We start from the raw sequence: 14,227 nt of genomic DNA on the forward strand, positions 1-14,227 counted from the left end.
TCTATATATAATTTTATTTATAATTTTTCAACAGATAAACAATTCAACAACATTTCATCTATGACTTTCCCTCTCTTCCTCCCTCCCTCCCTCTATGGTTCCCTCAAAATTTCAGTTTATTATAGTTATTCTATGCCTTCGCCTTATCTTACAATAAAAACAAAAAGTTCACCCCCACTGCTGTTCTTCCTCAAATCCTATTTGCTTTCTAACATTTTTACACTTGAGTTTTAAAGTATTCTGCAAACATTTCCCAATCTTCTTTAAAATCAGACTCTTTCTGATCTCTAATTTTACACGCCAAACTTGCCAATTCTACATATTTTATTAATTTCAGCTGCCATTTTTCTTTGGTAGGTACCACCTCATCATGCCATTTTTGTGCATATAATATTCGTGCTGTCATAGTTGCGTAAAAAAATAGATTTATCTGTTTTTTGGGGGTATCTGCTCCAGTTATCTCTAGTAAAAAAAGCTTCCGGTCTTTTGGGGAAAGTTACATTAAATACATTTTCCAACTCATTATAAATCATCTCCCCAAAGTCCTCAGCTACTTTGCACGTCCACCACATGTGGTAAAACGAACCTTCTACTTCTTTACATCTGACTTTTTGTCAGATGTGAACCAATAGCAAAAGGGTCTGGGAAGTGTGAGATAACGCAGTGTTGTCTAACTTCCCAGCAAACAAATCAGGATGAATGCTCAATAAAGAGACTGTCTGGAAGCGTCCTTTGTGCTGGGACACACTAGAGCATCATGAGAAGTAGATCAAATACCTAAAGATTCCTGTGAGCCTGGAGGAGGCTGCCTGCTGTGTCTCTGCATGATTTCCTGCTCTGGGCTTTGGCTCCTTCCAGTCTGCCTTGTGAGCAAGGGTGGCTCCTTCTCCGTTCTCTCTGCATCTGGTGAAGTTGAAGCAATTAATCATTCCCTATGCAGAGGCAGCAGAATTACCTGCCCTCAGAGGAGTCTTTTCATTGCTTCTCTGCATGATTGACTGCTCTTGGTTTGCCTTCGAAACAGGAGTTGTGCCCAGATCAGTGACCCAGGCAGAATCACACGGAATAGGCTCCTCTGCGACTGGGTAACTCTAGACCTAGTGCGATATAAAAAGGGTACCTCTAGTTTTAAGTCAGGAAAAAAGGAAAGCTTGCTTCTGCTTGCGGATGCTAGCAAGCCAAGTGCTCCAGAGAATCTAAAAACCAGATGAGGACTTAGCGATTAAACAACTGTGAGATTCTATTTGTTCTCCGCTATAAAAATGTGCAGGAATCAGTTTGTATCCAGGGAAACACCAAACCACAAGGGGGCTCTCAGCTAACTGCCCAGGCATTCAGTTTTGCAAAAAGAAAAAGGAACAGAAAATGCCTCCTGACATTTTAACACTGACTGCCCTGGGTGGTTTGGGAATCGCAACAGATCCTCCCTTCAGGTGTCAGAAGAACATGGTGTGGGGTTTCTTTGGCATGCATGCCAACCCTGCAGTGTATTGCAGGCAGTTCTCATGGTGGGGTTTTTTTGCATCACGTGTGGCAAAATTGCCCGCATGAAAAGGGGATGATGCCACGCCAGGGACGCTGGGTGCCCTGTCAACTTCACGTCTCAGCATAAAAAGGTAAAGGGACCCCTGACCGTTAGGTCCAGTCGTGGCCGACTCTGGAGTTGCGGCGCTCATCTCGCTTTATTGGCCGAGGGAGCCGGCATACAGCTTCCGGGTCATATGGCCAGCATGACTAAGCCGCTTCTGGCGAACCAGAGCAGCGCATGGAAATGCCGTTTACTTTCCCGCCGGAGCGGTACCTATTTATCTACTTGCGCTTTGACTGCTAGGTTGGCAGGAGCAGGGACCGAGCAATGGGAGCTCACCCTGTCGCAGGGATTCGAACCGCCGACCTTCTGATCAGCAAGTCCTAGGCTCTGTGGTTTAACCAACAGCGCCACCCGCGTCCCCTACGGCTCAGCATAGCTGTCAACTTTTCCCTTTCCTTGCAAGGAATCCTATTCGGAATAAGGGAATTTCCCTTAAAAAACGGGAAAAGTTGACAGCTATGCGGCTCAGTCCCTCCTGAGTGTTCTTCTCTCGAGGGCGGACTTTTGTGTCAGGAGATTTGTGTGTTGTCAGTCGTGTGGCTTTGATTTCTCCCATTTATTTATTTTGTTTTCCAGCTGCATGGGGAAGGGAGCCTTGCCCATTTTCTCCAGCGGCAGGCGTTAGGACCTTGCGGAAAGCAGACACTCTGGCCCTGGATTCCAAGCTGGCTTGCCTTGGTGACGTAAGCCAGAAGCCCTGTCTCTCTCTCTCTCTCTCTCTCTTTTCTGTGTGTGAGTGTGTGTGTGAGTGTGTGTGTGTGTGTCTCTCTCTCTCTCTTCCCCCTCTTCCCCCTCCCTTCCCAAGCTCTCTAACATTAAAGCGAAAATGCTCCTTTCTGTGCCTCCTCGTGCAGGGATCGCCACTTTTGGCTACAGCAAGAGCAACAAGAAGGTAAGGAAGAAGCCAGTCCTGGCTCCCCACCGCCTCACCTCCCCTTTTTGCTTCCTATTTCCAAGATCTTGGAAACGTCCTTGGCTTAGAGAAGGGAGGAGAAGTTAAAAAAAGGGGGGGGGTTTGAGGAAAACCAGGGTTGCCTTCCCCACCACCCCGCTGTTGTGGTGGTGTCGGTGTCTGAAGGGGAGACAGATCTTGCCAATTATTTGGGGAGGTTAGGAAGCTAGGAGGTTGGCCTCCCAACAGGGAAGCCCACCTCCTGGGTTGGCTGATCTTGGCCTCTGTTCCGGGGTGACCCCCATCCGCCCCTCGCACCGCCAGACCCCGCTTGCCAAGGCCGGAGTCTTCCCAAGGGCGACTTTGAGTCCGGAGCGATGGGGACGAAAAAATAGAATAAAAAAAAAATAAGCTGGGTAGACCAGAACAACAGGCAGCAAAATCACAGCACTTAGTGAATCTCCCTGGGACATTAATATTCTGTGGGTTCCTCCCTGCACCCCTGATTATGGGGTGTTTCGTTTCTCGCCTGGGTTTTTTTTTTTTTTTGGCTACGGGGAACAGAGGACCTGCATCCAGGAGGGGCTGGGTACTGGAAGCAGGCAGTTCAAATTCTAGGCATGGGGTGTTCACACCAGGATCAGACTGAGGCCTTGTTTTTTAACCCTCTCCTGGCTCTTTCCAGGGGGATGGAGACTTCTGAAGCCACCCCCAGTGGGGTCTTCTTGAGGGTGGGGTTCCAGGATGTGGTTTCTATGGCATCCACGTGTTCTGAGGAAGAGTGTGCCATAAAGGAGGCTTCCCCCCTCCTCTCCCTCCGCCCTTTCTGCTCCCCACATCTGGGGTGAGGCGAGAATACTCTGCATGCCAGGGAAGATGGGACATGTAGCTTGCAGGAGGATGCGAGGGAGCTGTAAGAAATGGGGCTTGAACCCAGCACCACCCCCTCCTCGTCAGGACTGTCATTCGGAACCTGAATAGCCTTGTCAGGTTTGGGAAATGCATCTTGACTAGCCTGCGTATTTATTTGAACGCTCGGGTGTGGATTATTTTCCCCTCTGGCAAGAAGTGCTGTCTAGTGGTGCTTTAGGGTTTCAGGGAACCCCAGGTTATATCTCTAGCCGGGGCAGGGAAGAAGGATAGAAGGGGGAGACCCCCGGGAAGTTGGAAATAGGAGCCCAGACTTCTGGCATTTTAAATATCCACCTTATCTCTATTGTTGATTCACTGTGTGACCTTGTATGCATATGGTGTTGGGTTAAAGGAGTGGTGGTGGCAGGGGAAAATAAGCTTGTTACCTATTCTGTGCCTCAGTTTCCTCTCTGTCTGTCCCTGGGGACTGTGGAAGATCTACAGCAAATGTGCAAATTGCAGGCACTATAGTAATGCGTTTGGACAGAAACCTGGGGTAGAGGGAAGGCCCAATTTGGGGCATTAATTGTGTTTATCCATATTAGGGATGAATATGGCACTCGAAGGAACTGTGGCTGTCTTAGCCATCTCGTTGCGCCTCCCTGCCAACCTCTTTTTGAAACTGGGTGACATTTTCCTCTTCTGACCATTGACTGATGTGGAATTTGTAGAAATAGGCAGATATGGGGCGGGAAGACCTCTGCAGTGATGGAGGGGCTGTCTATGCCAATAAGGAGCAGGGCAGCATTTTGTGATGGGTGAGCTGTGGACACATATTAGTGGCTTGTCCTGTTAAAACGACAACAACAAGGACAAATAGCCAACAGCGCTGGCACGGTTATTATAATTGGTGATTCAAGGTAAGACTGAAACCATATCACCAGTCGTGTGCGCACACACACTCATGTGCACATATTCCACCTATGCCGCCGTATGCATAACTTGACATGTGTGTGTTTTATTTCTTTTGACACTTTATATACTGCTTTATTACAGTCCTCTAAGCAGTGCATTTTATGGGTGGGTTATCTGTGCGTGTTTCAAAATGTTCTTGTTATGAGTGCGTCTTGGAGTACTTTCAAGTGACTTTCCCGGGGCTAGCGTGTTGTTTCATGGATTTGGTGCTGCTGGTGCCACTCCAGTGCTCAGGAACTTGCCCTCGTGTCTGTGTGCACATTTATTTGTGTGCGTGCATAGGTGAGCAGGTGCAACTGTGGTCGCGTGTATACAGTCTCATCCTTGATTTGATTGACAGCTAACATGGGTGCTTAAGGCTGAATTTGGATAATCGTGATTGGGGGTCAGGTCGTTTGCAGTGTGTAGTATTTGCGTAGCCATGTGTGAGACTTTTCTAAGTTAGACAGATGATCAGTGATCTCAAAACTGTGTGTATGTAGGACTACAATACATGCAGATCACCTGAGTTGGAATACTTCACCCTCTGCTTCGGCTAGCAGCACCCTTGACCTAAATGCAGGAAATGGAAATGAAACTCATTTATTTTAATGAATATTAATTCTAGGCACTGTATTTAAGAGTGGGGTGTCAGCCGGTGGGTCTAAGGCAGCCTAGGCACATGGAGTTTGTGCATCAAGTTCTGTGTATCTCTGAGCTGGGAATCATATTATATTGGTGGTCTTTATTCAGGTGCCCATATCCTTGCCCATATTTGCTTGGGTAATATACCACAGAAGCTGATCGCTCACAAAATGAATAGTATAGATTATGACAAGACAGTGTAGGTACTGACCTTTAAAGCCCTAATGGCTTTGGCCCAGTATATATATCTGAAGGAGCGACTCCACCCCCATTGTTTAGCCCGGACACTGAGGTCCAGCTCTGAGGGCCTTCTGGTGGTTCCCCCATTGCAAGAAGTGAGACTACAGGGAACTAGGCAGAGGGCCTTCTCGATAGTCGCGGCCGCCCTATGGAACGCCCTCCCGTCAGATGTCAGGGAATTAAACGACTCTCTGACTTTTAGAAGACATCTGAAGGCAGCCCTGTTTAGGGAATTTTTAATGTTTGATGTCTTACTGTGTTTTAATTGGTTGGAAGCTGCCCAGAGTGACTGGGGCAATCCAGTCAGATGGGTGGCATATAAACAATAAATTATTACTATTATTATTGGCTCACATGTTGCATTGTTCACATGAAGGCAGGTAACTCAGAAAAATACCATGATCAAAATAACGAGACAATAACAATGACAACGAGAAGGCACTTAAGCTACTGGTCCGCATGTTTATTTGTTTATTTATAGAAGTATTTCTATACCATCCTCTCTCACCAAATATTGAGGCGGTGCACAGAGCTATAAAACTGTTAAAAAGCCATTAAAAGCAGTACGGAACCATCGTTGAAATGACTGGCTGCTCCAGAAAATGTTAAACAGTTGCATAGACCTGTTGGTGTAAAAACGTCTTGCAAGAGTCAAAAGCGAGAGTGCCTGCTGAATCTCTACTGCAAGAGTATTTCATGGTATGAGACTGGCGACATTAAACGGTCGACTTCTGGTTAAGGTGAGTTGGGCCTCTGTAACACGGAAAACAACTAACAGTGCTCCTTGGGGTGATTTCAGTGATGAGGATACAAGGGCTCAGGCAGTCCTTAAGCACTCCTGGACACGAGTTGTTCAGGGATTTGTATATCAGCACATGAGCCTTGAACCTGGGCCAGTAACGTAGGGGCAGCCAGTGTAGATGTTTGAGCAGAGGGGTCAAATAATTGTAGAGTTGGAAGGGACCCTGAGGATCATGTACTCCAGAGGTCAGCAAACTTTTTCAGCAGGGGGCCGGTCCACATTCCCTCAGACCTTGTGGGGGGCCGGACTATATTTTGAAGAGAGAAAAAAGAACAAATTCCTATGCCCCACAAATAACCCAGAGATGCATTTTAAATAAAAGGACACATTCTACTCATGTAAAAACACCAGGCAGGCCCCACAAATAACCCAGAGGTGCATTTTAAATAAAAGGACACATTCTACTCATGTAAAAACACGCTGATTCCTGGACCGTCCGCGGGCCGGATTTGGAAGACATTTGGGCTGGATCCGGCCCCTGGTCCATAGTTTGCCTACCCATGATCTAGTCCAACCCCCTGCAAGGCAAGAATATGCAGCTGTCCCATTCAAGGATCAAACCTGCAACCTCGAGGTGTTATCAGCAACACACTCTAACCAACTGGTTGTCACGTGCTGTTGGCCATCTGCCCCCATCAGCAATCTAGCCGCTGCGTTCTGTACAGTGTTAGAAACTCGGATATATAAGCTAGATGCCAAATGGCTCCTTAAACCAGGGTCACAGTCTCGAAACAAAATGCCTAGTTGCCCTTTGGGGGCCAGACGACTCGAACGTCGTATTTTTCAATACGACTTTTTGGTTCCTGAAATTCCTTCTGATTGCGCAGATAAAATATAGCAGGTAGAATTCTACCGGAAGCGTTGCTATTGTGTGAAAACAGTCAAGATCCAAGGGTCCCCAGGCATGAACCTCCAGATGGTGGAGATGCCAGACACCATCCTTGCGCCCGGGCATCTTAACTTGTTTGCAAGTGGCCGATAGCCAGGTGCAAAGTGCACCTGGCAAATTTCAAACGCTGGTCCTGTACTAGCTACGGTTTCCAGACCAGTCCCACAATAGAATGTATTGCAGTAATCTAGTCTTGCTGTTACCCATGCAGGGACTACAGTGGCTAGGTTATCCACATCCAGACATGGCTGTAGCTGGTGGATAAGACAAAGCTGGTAAAAGCTGTTGCATTGCTCATGGGAATGCAGCTAACCAGAATGATGCCTGCATGTGTGAAGGAGTGTCTGTTTGTGGGATGGGATAAATGTGCACATTATAAACATATTTCCTGGGTCTTTTGACACACGGGTTTGTGTCTCTGGTTGTGCAAGTTGCATTTCCCAACTTCTATCTCTGTATGGACTGTTTTGCTGATCCCAGCATTGACCTGTGTTCTCTTAAGACTGTATAAAATTAATATCTTACTGAAATGGATTGGATAGGCAAGATAAGACTGTCTTCTGGAAGCAAAGAGAATTCTGTGCATTACAGTTTGCTGAGACTCTGCAGTTTTTCTGTTTTTGTTTTTTTGCTAATAAGTGGAAATACTCTCAGTTGGAAACGTAGCTATTTATACCTCCTTGCATTTCTTGGTCACTTTGGGCTTCAAAAAAAAACTTTTAAAAACTTTATTAAGTTATGGGGTCATGGTTGAAGTTTTAAAAACGAAATAAAATTGGGAGATCTTAATTGGATCCAAATGAGCCTTTAAAAAAAAATTATCTGAATTTTCCCCTGTCCTCTCTCCAAGGAGTTCTGGACAGTTTGTAGGTTTTTTCTTCCCTGTTGCATCTGCCACTATTTATTTATTTTTTAAATTTGTAGCTTGCCTTTCCTGCGAGGAGCTTAAGGAGGCATATATGGGTCTTCCTCTCTCACATTTCAGCCTTGCAGCAACCTCACGACAACCGTAGGATTGTAGAGTTGTAAGGGGCACGGAAGGACATCTAAGCCAAACCTCCAAATTTGCAGGAGACACAACTGAGTATCTCTACCAAGAGGCCATCCAGACTCTGCTTAAATTTATCTCCACCTAAGGAGAGTGCAAAAGGGATGCAGGTGCCACTGTGGGTTAAACCACAGAGCCTAGGACTTGCTGATCAGAAGGTCGCCGGTTCGAATCCCTGCGACAGGGTGAGCTCCCATTGCTCGGTCCCTGCTCCTGCCAACCTGGCAGTTCTAAAGCACGTCAAAGTGCAAGTAAATAAATAGGTACCACTCCCACGGGAAGGTAAACGGCGTTTCCGTGCGCTGCTTTGGTTCGCCAGAAGCGGCTTAGTCATGCTGGCCACATGACCCGGCCATTTATCTTCCCGCTGGAGCAGTACCTATTTATCTACTTGCACTTTGTACATCGGCTCCCTCGGCCAATAAAGCGAGATGACCCAGAGTCGGTCACGACTGGACCTAATGGTCAGGGGTCCCCTTTACCTTTACCTTTAAGGAGAGCTTACCTCCTTCCAAAGCGAACTATCCTTCCAAAGCGAACTATCCGAAAGAGCTCCTAATGTTTACCCCACAATCTGTTCCCTTGCAATGACCATCCGCTGGTTCTGGTCCTGCCTTCTGCCGCAATGGCAAACAGGTCTGCTCCATTTTCCGGGTAGCATCATTTCAGATACTTGAAGACAACTATCATGTCAGTCTTCTGTTCCCCAGGCTGAGCACACCCAGCTCTTTCTGTTGTTTCTCCCAGGACTCGTTTTCCAAAACTGTTCACCATCCTCTTGGTGAATATTCTGCTTAAAAAAGAATTGGGCAGAGTAGTCTTGAAGTGGTCCAGCCAGTGCATTTCATTTCATTTTTTATTTCACTTTTAATTTTCATATCGCCTTTCTATATTACTATACGCAGGGCGGTTTACAAGCCGAAGAAGCAACAAAGACCGCGCACACCTTATAGCAATCTGATCCAATACCAAAATGTCAAAATAAAAACTTTAAACAGCTTATATCAAATAATGTAATATTCACTACTCCATTATAATATAACAGAACACGATAAAATTAAATACCAACAAATAATAATTAAACAGAAATTCACTCTTAACAATTACAATAATTTCTAAACTATAACCAATAAAAATAACAGCAAGTCACAATGTCTAAAATAATACAAATGGAGAAACAAAGACACACAACTTATAAAATTATTTTTGTACTCCTCCTCTCTTCCCAGCTGCTTCTGCGGTTCCTAAAGGCATGGTCTGGGAAAGGTTCCTAGGGCTGCAAGGTGGGGCAAGGCAGGTGGAAAAAGCCATTATGCAGAATAGATTGGAACTGTTAGTCCAGTGATCTGGACTTGGAGCTCCTGTAAATGCAGCCTGAGATTGCTTAACTTTTTTAAATAGGTACCTCTCCAGCGGGAAGGTAAACGGCATTTCTGTGCACTGCTCTGGTTCGCCAGAAGCGGCTTAGTCCTGCTGGCCACATGACCCGGAAGCTGTACGCCGGCTCCCTCGGCCAGTAAAGCGAGATGAGCGCTGCAACCCCAGAGTTGGCCACGACCGGACCTAATGGTCAGGGGTCCCTTTACCTAAGGAATCTTCAGGTGGAACAGGGGCTCCTGGTCGCTGCTGCTTGCCCAGCGGGAGATCTTTGCGAGCTGCGATTGGTGGTTCCGGAGAAGCCAGCGGCTCTGTGGTGCCGTGCCATGTGGTTCCCCAGCTGATATGCTCCTCCTGGAACAGCAGCACCTGCCCAGCCTCTACAGGAAGAGGCAGAAGCTGTGCATGGTGACGCTAATCGTCTGGGTGGCTGGCAACTGCCTTCTTCCTCCCCACCTCCTTTCTGACATTGTAATATGCCGCCATATTGCAAAGCTTAGCTGACGGTGTCTTACAATGTTGGAAAGCAGATATTGGCCAGCCTTAGCCTCCACCCCCTGAATGATAGTATCCAGCAACAACAGAAAGCATGTGAGTGGCCAAATCACAAAGAAGTGGCTTCATTTCAGCGCCTTTGCACTTGGGCACATTAAAAGTGGGAGTAAAAGGAAGAAAGAGCCAGGACATATGTAGAATAAAACGTTACAAGATTTTAGCAGGAAATGCTGTTTGCAGCCGAAGCAGTATAACCCGAATCTTTTACAGGTGCAAATCATATTGAAAGCAGGACAGCTCCAGTAGCATCATGCATCTAAATCATGATGAACACTCAATTGGAAGGATCTCTTCTGTGGTGTTCAGCTGCCCCTCCCAGCTTGATAAGCAAATAAATTCATTTATAAAAATATTGAACAGCACAGGGCCTAGATCAAAGCCACGTGGCTCTCTACTTAAGGCCTCTCTCCAGGTTGATACAGAGACATTAATAAGCACTTGTTGAATATGGTAGCTCACTCAGCTACCTAACATCAACTAACAACTGTATTATCCAGCCCACATTTTACCATTTTGTCAGCAAGGATATTATGGGACACCTTATCAGATGCTTTGCTGAAATCAAGATGTATTATGTCTATGGTGTTCCTATGATCTACAGGTCTAGTAGCTCCATCAAAAGTGGCAAAACTTATTCTTCATACACCATGTTGGCTCCTAGCAGTCAATGCACTATTTCTTTTATTCTACCCTGCGAGGTTCAACTGAGCTTCATCTCTGAGTGGGAATTAAAACTCAGTTCTCCCCAGTCTTAGTCCAGTACTCTAAATGCTACATCATGCTGGCTCTCATTGAGGAATCAGCTGTTGGTGGGTGGCACTGTGTACAACAACATTTATATAGTGACTTCAACTGTCATTAGCCTCTGCCAGCATGACTAGTGGTCCGGGTTGATGGGATCTGTAATCCAGTAATATCTGGAGGGCTACAGATTTCCCCAACTCTGCTTTCGGTTGTTCAAAATGCTCCACATACATTATCTTAGCAATTCTGACAACAACTTGTAAGGTAGGCCAGTAAAATAATCAACCTTGCAGGTGAGTTCACAGAGGTTACTAGCCGAAAAATCTACCTGGCCAGCCTGTAGTCTTCTGTACTTATCTAGTGGTACCTCAGGTTACATACGCTTCAGGTTACAGACTCCGCTAACCCAGAAATAGTACCTCAGGTTAAGAACTTTGCTTTAGGATGAGAACAGAAATTGTGTTCTGGCGGTGCGGCGGCAGCAGGAGGCCCCATTAGCTAAAGTGGTACTTCAGGTTAAGAACAGTTTCAGGTTAAGAATGGACCTCCGGAACGAATTAAGTACTTAACTCGAGGTCCCACTGTATAGGCCTAAGTAATTTGCGGCGCACTATTTCATTCCAACCCCCCTCTCTAAAAAACACTTACCTGGAGACCACTGTTAGGAGGCGAGTGGCTGTTTACAAGCCTGTTATCTAGGGCAGCAGCACTTGGTTAATCAGATAAATCACTTGATCTGAAATGCTGTCATTGATTAATCGGGCAGAGATTTCTTTAAAAAATATATATTTATAATGCAAACCCTTATAAGCACTGGAGATGGGCAAGCACTTTATTAGAGGAGGCCTACCTTTCTGTTAGGGACGCGGATGGCGCTGTGGGTTAAACCACAGAGCCTAGGACTTGCCAATCAGAAGGTCGGCAGTTCGAATCCCTACGACAGGGTGAGCTCCCGTTGCTCGGTCCCTGCTCCTACCAACCTAGCAGTTCGAAAACACGTCAAAGTGCAAGTAGATAAACAGGTACCTCTCAGGCGGGAAGGTAAACGGCGTTTCCGTGCTTCTCTGGTTCGCCCGAAGCGGCTTAGTCATGCTGGCCACATGACCTGGAAGCTGAACGCCTGCTCCCTCGGCCAATAAAGCGAGATGAGTGCCGCAACCCCAGAGTCGGCCACGACTGGACCTAATGGTCAGGGGTCCCTTTACCTTTACCTTTCTGTGTGTGAGAGAAAAGGGGCAATGATACCTCTTCTGGGATGAATCCTGCAGTGTGATACATGCATTCATCATAATATAAGAACGAATAATGCATTCCCCCCCTTTATAACTATTTCCCCCCTTCACACACAGATTTACTTGACCCCAAACTGCTGCGATTTCAACTAGATGGTTATATATATCAGGGAGCTAGCGCAGTGCAGTCGTCCGGTCAGGGACAGCCTGTTTGGACCACCCTCCAGATGCTGCTGCACTACAACTCCCATCATCCCTTGCCTTTGTCCATGCTGCTTGGGGCTGCTGGGAGTTGGAGTCCAACAATGTTTCGGGTGGTGCTACACTGACCACCCCTGGGTTAGAGTGCTGGGCTCGGGCCAGGAAGATCTGGGTCCAAGTCCTTACTCAGCCACAAAGGCCACTGTGTGACCTTGGACCAGTTTCTCTCTCTCTCTTAGTCTCACCTGCCTCACAGGGTTGTTGTGAAGATAAATTGGAAGGGCGGGGGGTACACACCACGTATTTTGCTTTGAGCTCCTTAGAGGAAGGCAGGATATGAAGTGTAGTGAAGCGACATTTTCAAAAAGAGATGATGTCTACGTGAAAGTCAGCCCCTTTGAATCCAGCGGGGCTTAGTGGTCATCCACACTTTATTTGTCCTGCTGTTTTCTCCCAGGAAAACGTGTTTCTGCTTGGTTTCCCCCCCTAATTTAGTGCTAAAGAGCTGGTTTTCCAGGGGGAAGCAGTGGAGGAAAGGCAAAGCTGCTCAGCTCTGTGGCTAGAAAGCACGGGGTGAGCAGCAAACCGCTCAGGCCCACGGGACCAAGAGGAAGTGTGGGCGAGCCCTCACTCCCAAGTCAGTGGATCTAGTGGAGAGCAGCAGAAGATCTCTTGAATCGGGCAGCAATCCCGCTGCTGTTCTTCTCACAAGGCAGAGGCGAGCAAGGGGCAGCCGGGGGAAGCTAAGCCAGAGGGAACAGAAGTTTGCCTATGAGCGCGGAGTGAGTTCATGGCAGAAGGAAGTTTGGAACCAGGGACTTCATTCAGTCACTCCCAAAAGCAAGAATCAGCTGAATTAATTGGAGAAGGAGGAGGAGGAGGAGGAGGAAGGCTCCAAATGGTGACTCATCCGGCGTGGACTCCTCAGAGGGTGGTTAGTTCTTACTCTTGCACACTCTAAAATTATAACCTCTTTGTGTGTGTGTGTGTGTGTGTGTGTGTGTGTACCTAGTTTATTTCAGAGGTCAAAAGTCCCCACCCCTCCCCTCAATCATCAAAGGAAACAGAAGCCTTTGAGATACACACACACACACACATATACAGTGGTACCTCGGGATGTGAACAGGATCCATTCTGGAGCCCCGTTCGCATCCTGAAGCAAACGCAACCTGCGTCCGCACGTCTGCGGGTCGCGTTTTGCCGTTTCCTGGTATGTCCCACAGAGGAACTTACGGTCTTCAAACAAAAACATCCTGAAGGTCCCAGGCCACAGAGAGGTTAGGCTGGCCTCAACTAGAGCCAGGGCTTTTTCGGCTGTGGCTCCAATCTGGTGGAACGCTCTGTCACAAGAGACTAGGGCCCTGCGGGACTTGACATCTTTCCGCAGGCCCTGTAAGACGGAGCTGTTCTGCCAGGCCTTTGGTCGGGGTTCAGTCTGACTCCCTCTCCCCTTTCATAAGAACTTGCATGAAAGTGGCCTCCCAATTTTTCTCACAGGCCCATATAAGTTCAGCACAAACAGTTGGGCCTGGTGAGTATTTAAGGTCCCCAACCCTAATCTGCGGGTTGCCATCTGATTGGATTTTATTCTGACCCTGATCTGATTTGAGGATGTATTTTAATTGATTGTCTGATTTTATGTTAATTTGTTACACATTTGATGTTAGCCGCTCTGAGCCCGGCTTAGGCTGGGGAGGGTGGGATATAAATAAATTATTATTATTATTATTATTATTATTATTATTATTATTATTATTATTATTATTCCATGCATGCGCGTGACATCATTTTGACCATCTGCACACGCACATGCGGCGAAACCCGGAAGTATCGCGCTCCGTTACTTCTGGGTCGCCGCAGAGCGCAACCCGAAAATACTTCACTCGAAGCACATTTATCCCGAGATATGACTATATTTGTAAAGCAGAATTGGACCCATGCAGCCTATGAAGTGCAACTTGGACTCTATAATCATAAAATTGGAAGGGGCCACAAGGGGGTCTAACTCCCTGCAATCCAGGAATCCTTTTGCCCAACGTGGGGCTCGAACTCACAACCCTGAGATTAAGAGTCTCATTTTCTACTGACTGAGGAACAAGTTGGGGCTTCTTCTTCCTCCTGTCAAAGGATTTGGCATTCGGGATGGGTGGGACGGCTGTATCCCCCACTCAGGGTCCAGTTTGCTGCCTGGCGCTCTGATGGTGC

General features: G+C 46.9%; 1 protein-coding gene across 1 annotated transcript in view; it reads left to right on the forward strand.

The window, feature by feature from the left end:
* The first annotated feature begins 2,280 nt into the window (after positions 1-2,280).
* The window catches only part of RBMS2 (RNA binding motif single stranded interacting protein 2), a 77,744-nt gene continuing 65,797 nt past the window's right edge, over positions 2,281-14,227 (forward strand). The window contains exon 1 of the mRNA XM_053375039.1: positions 2,281-2,483. Within this exon, the coding sequence (XP_053231014.1) occupies positions 2,418-2,483 (66 nt within the window). The 5' untranslated portion in view covers positions 2,281-2,417. The remainder of the gene's footprint in view (positions 2,484-14,227) is intronic.

This window comes from Podarcis raffonei, chromosome 2, assembly GCF_027172205.1.
Source record: "Podarcis raffonei isolate rPodRaf1 chromosome 2, rPodRaf1.pri, whole genome shotgun sequence".
In the NCBI taxonomy this organism is placed as follows: Eukaryota; Metazoa; Chordata; class Lepidosauria; order Squamata; family Lacertidae; genus Podarcis; species Podarcis raffonei.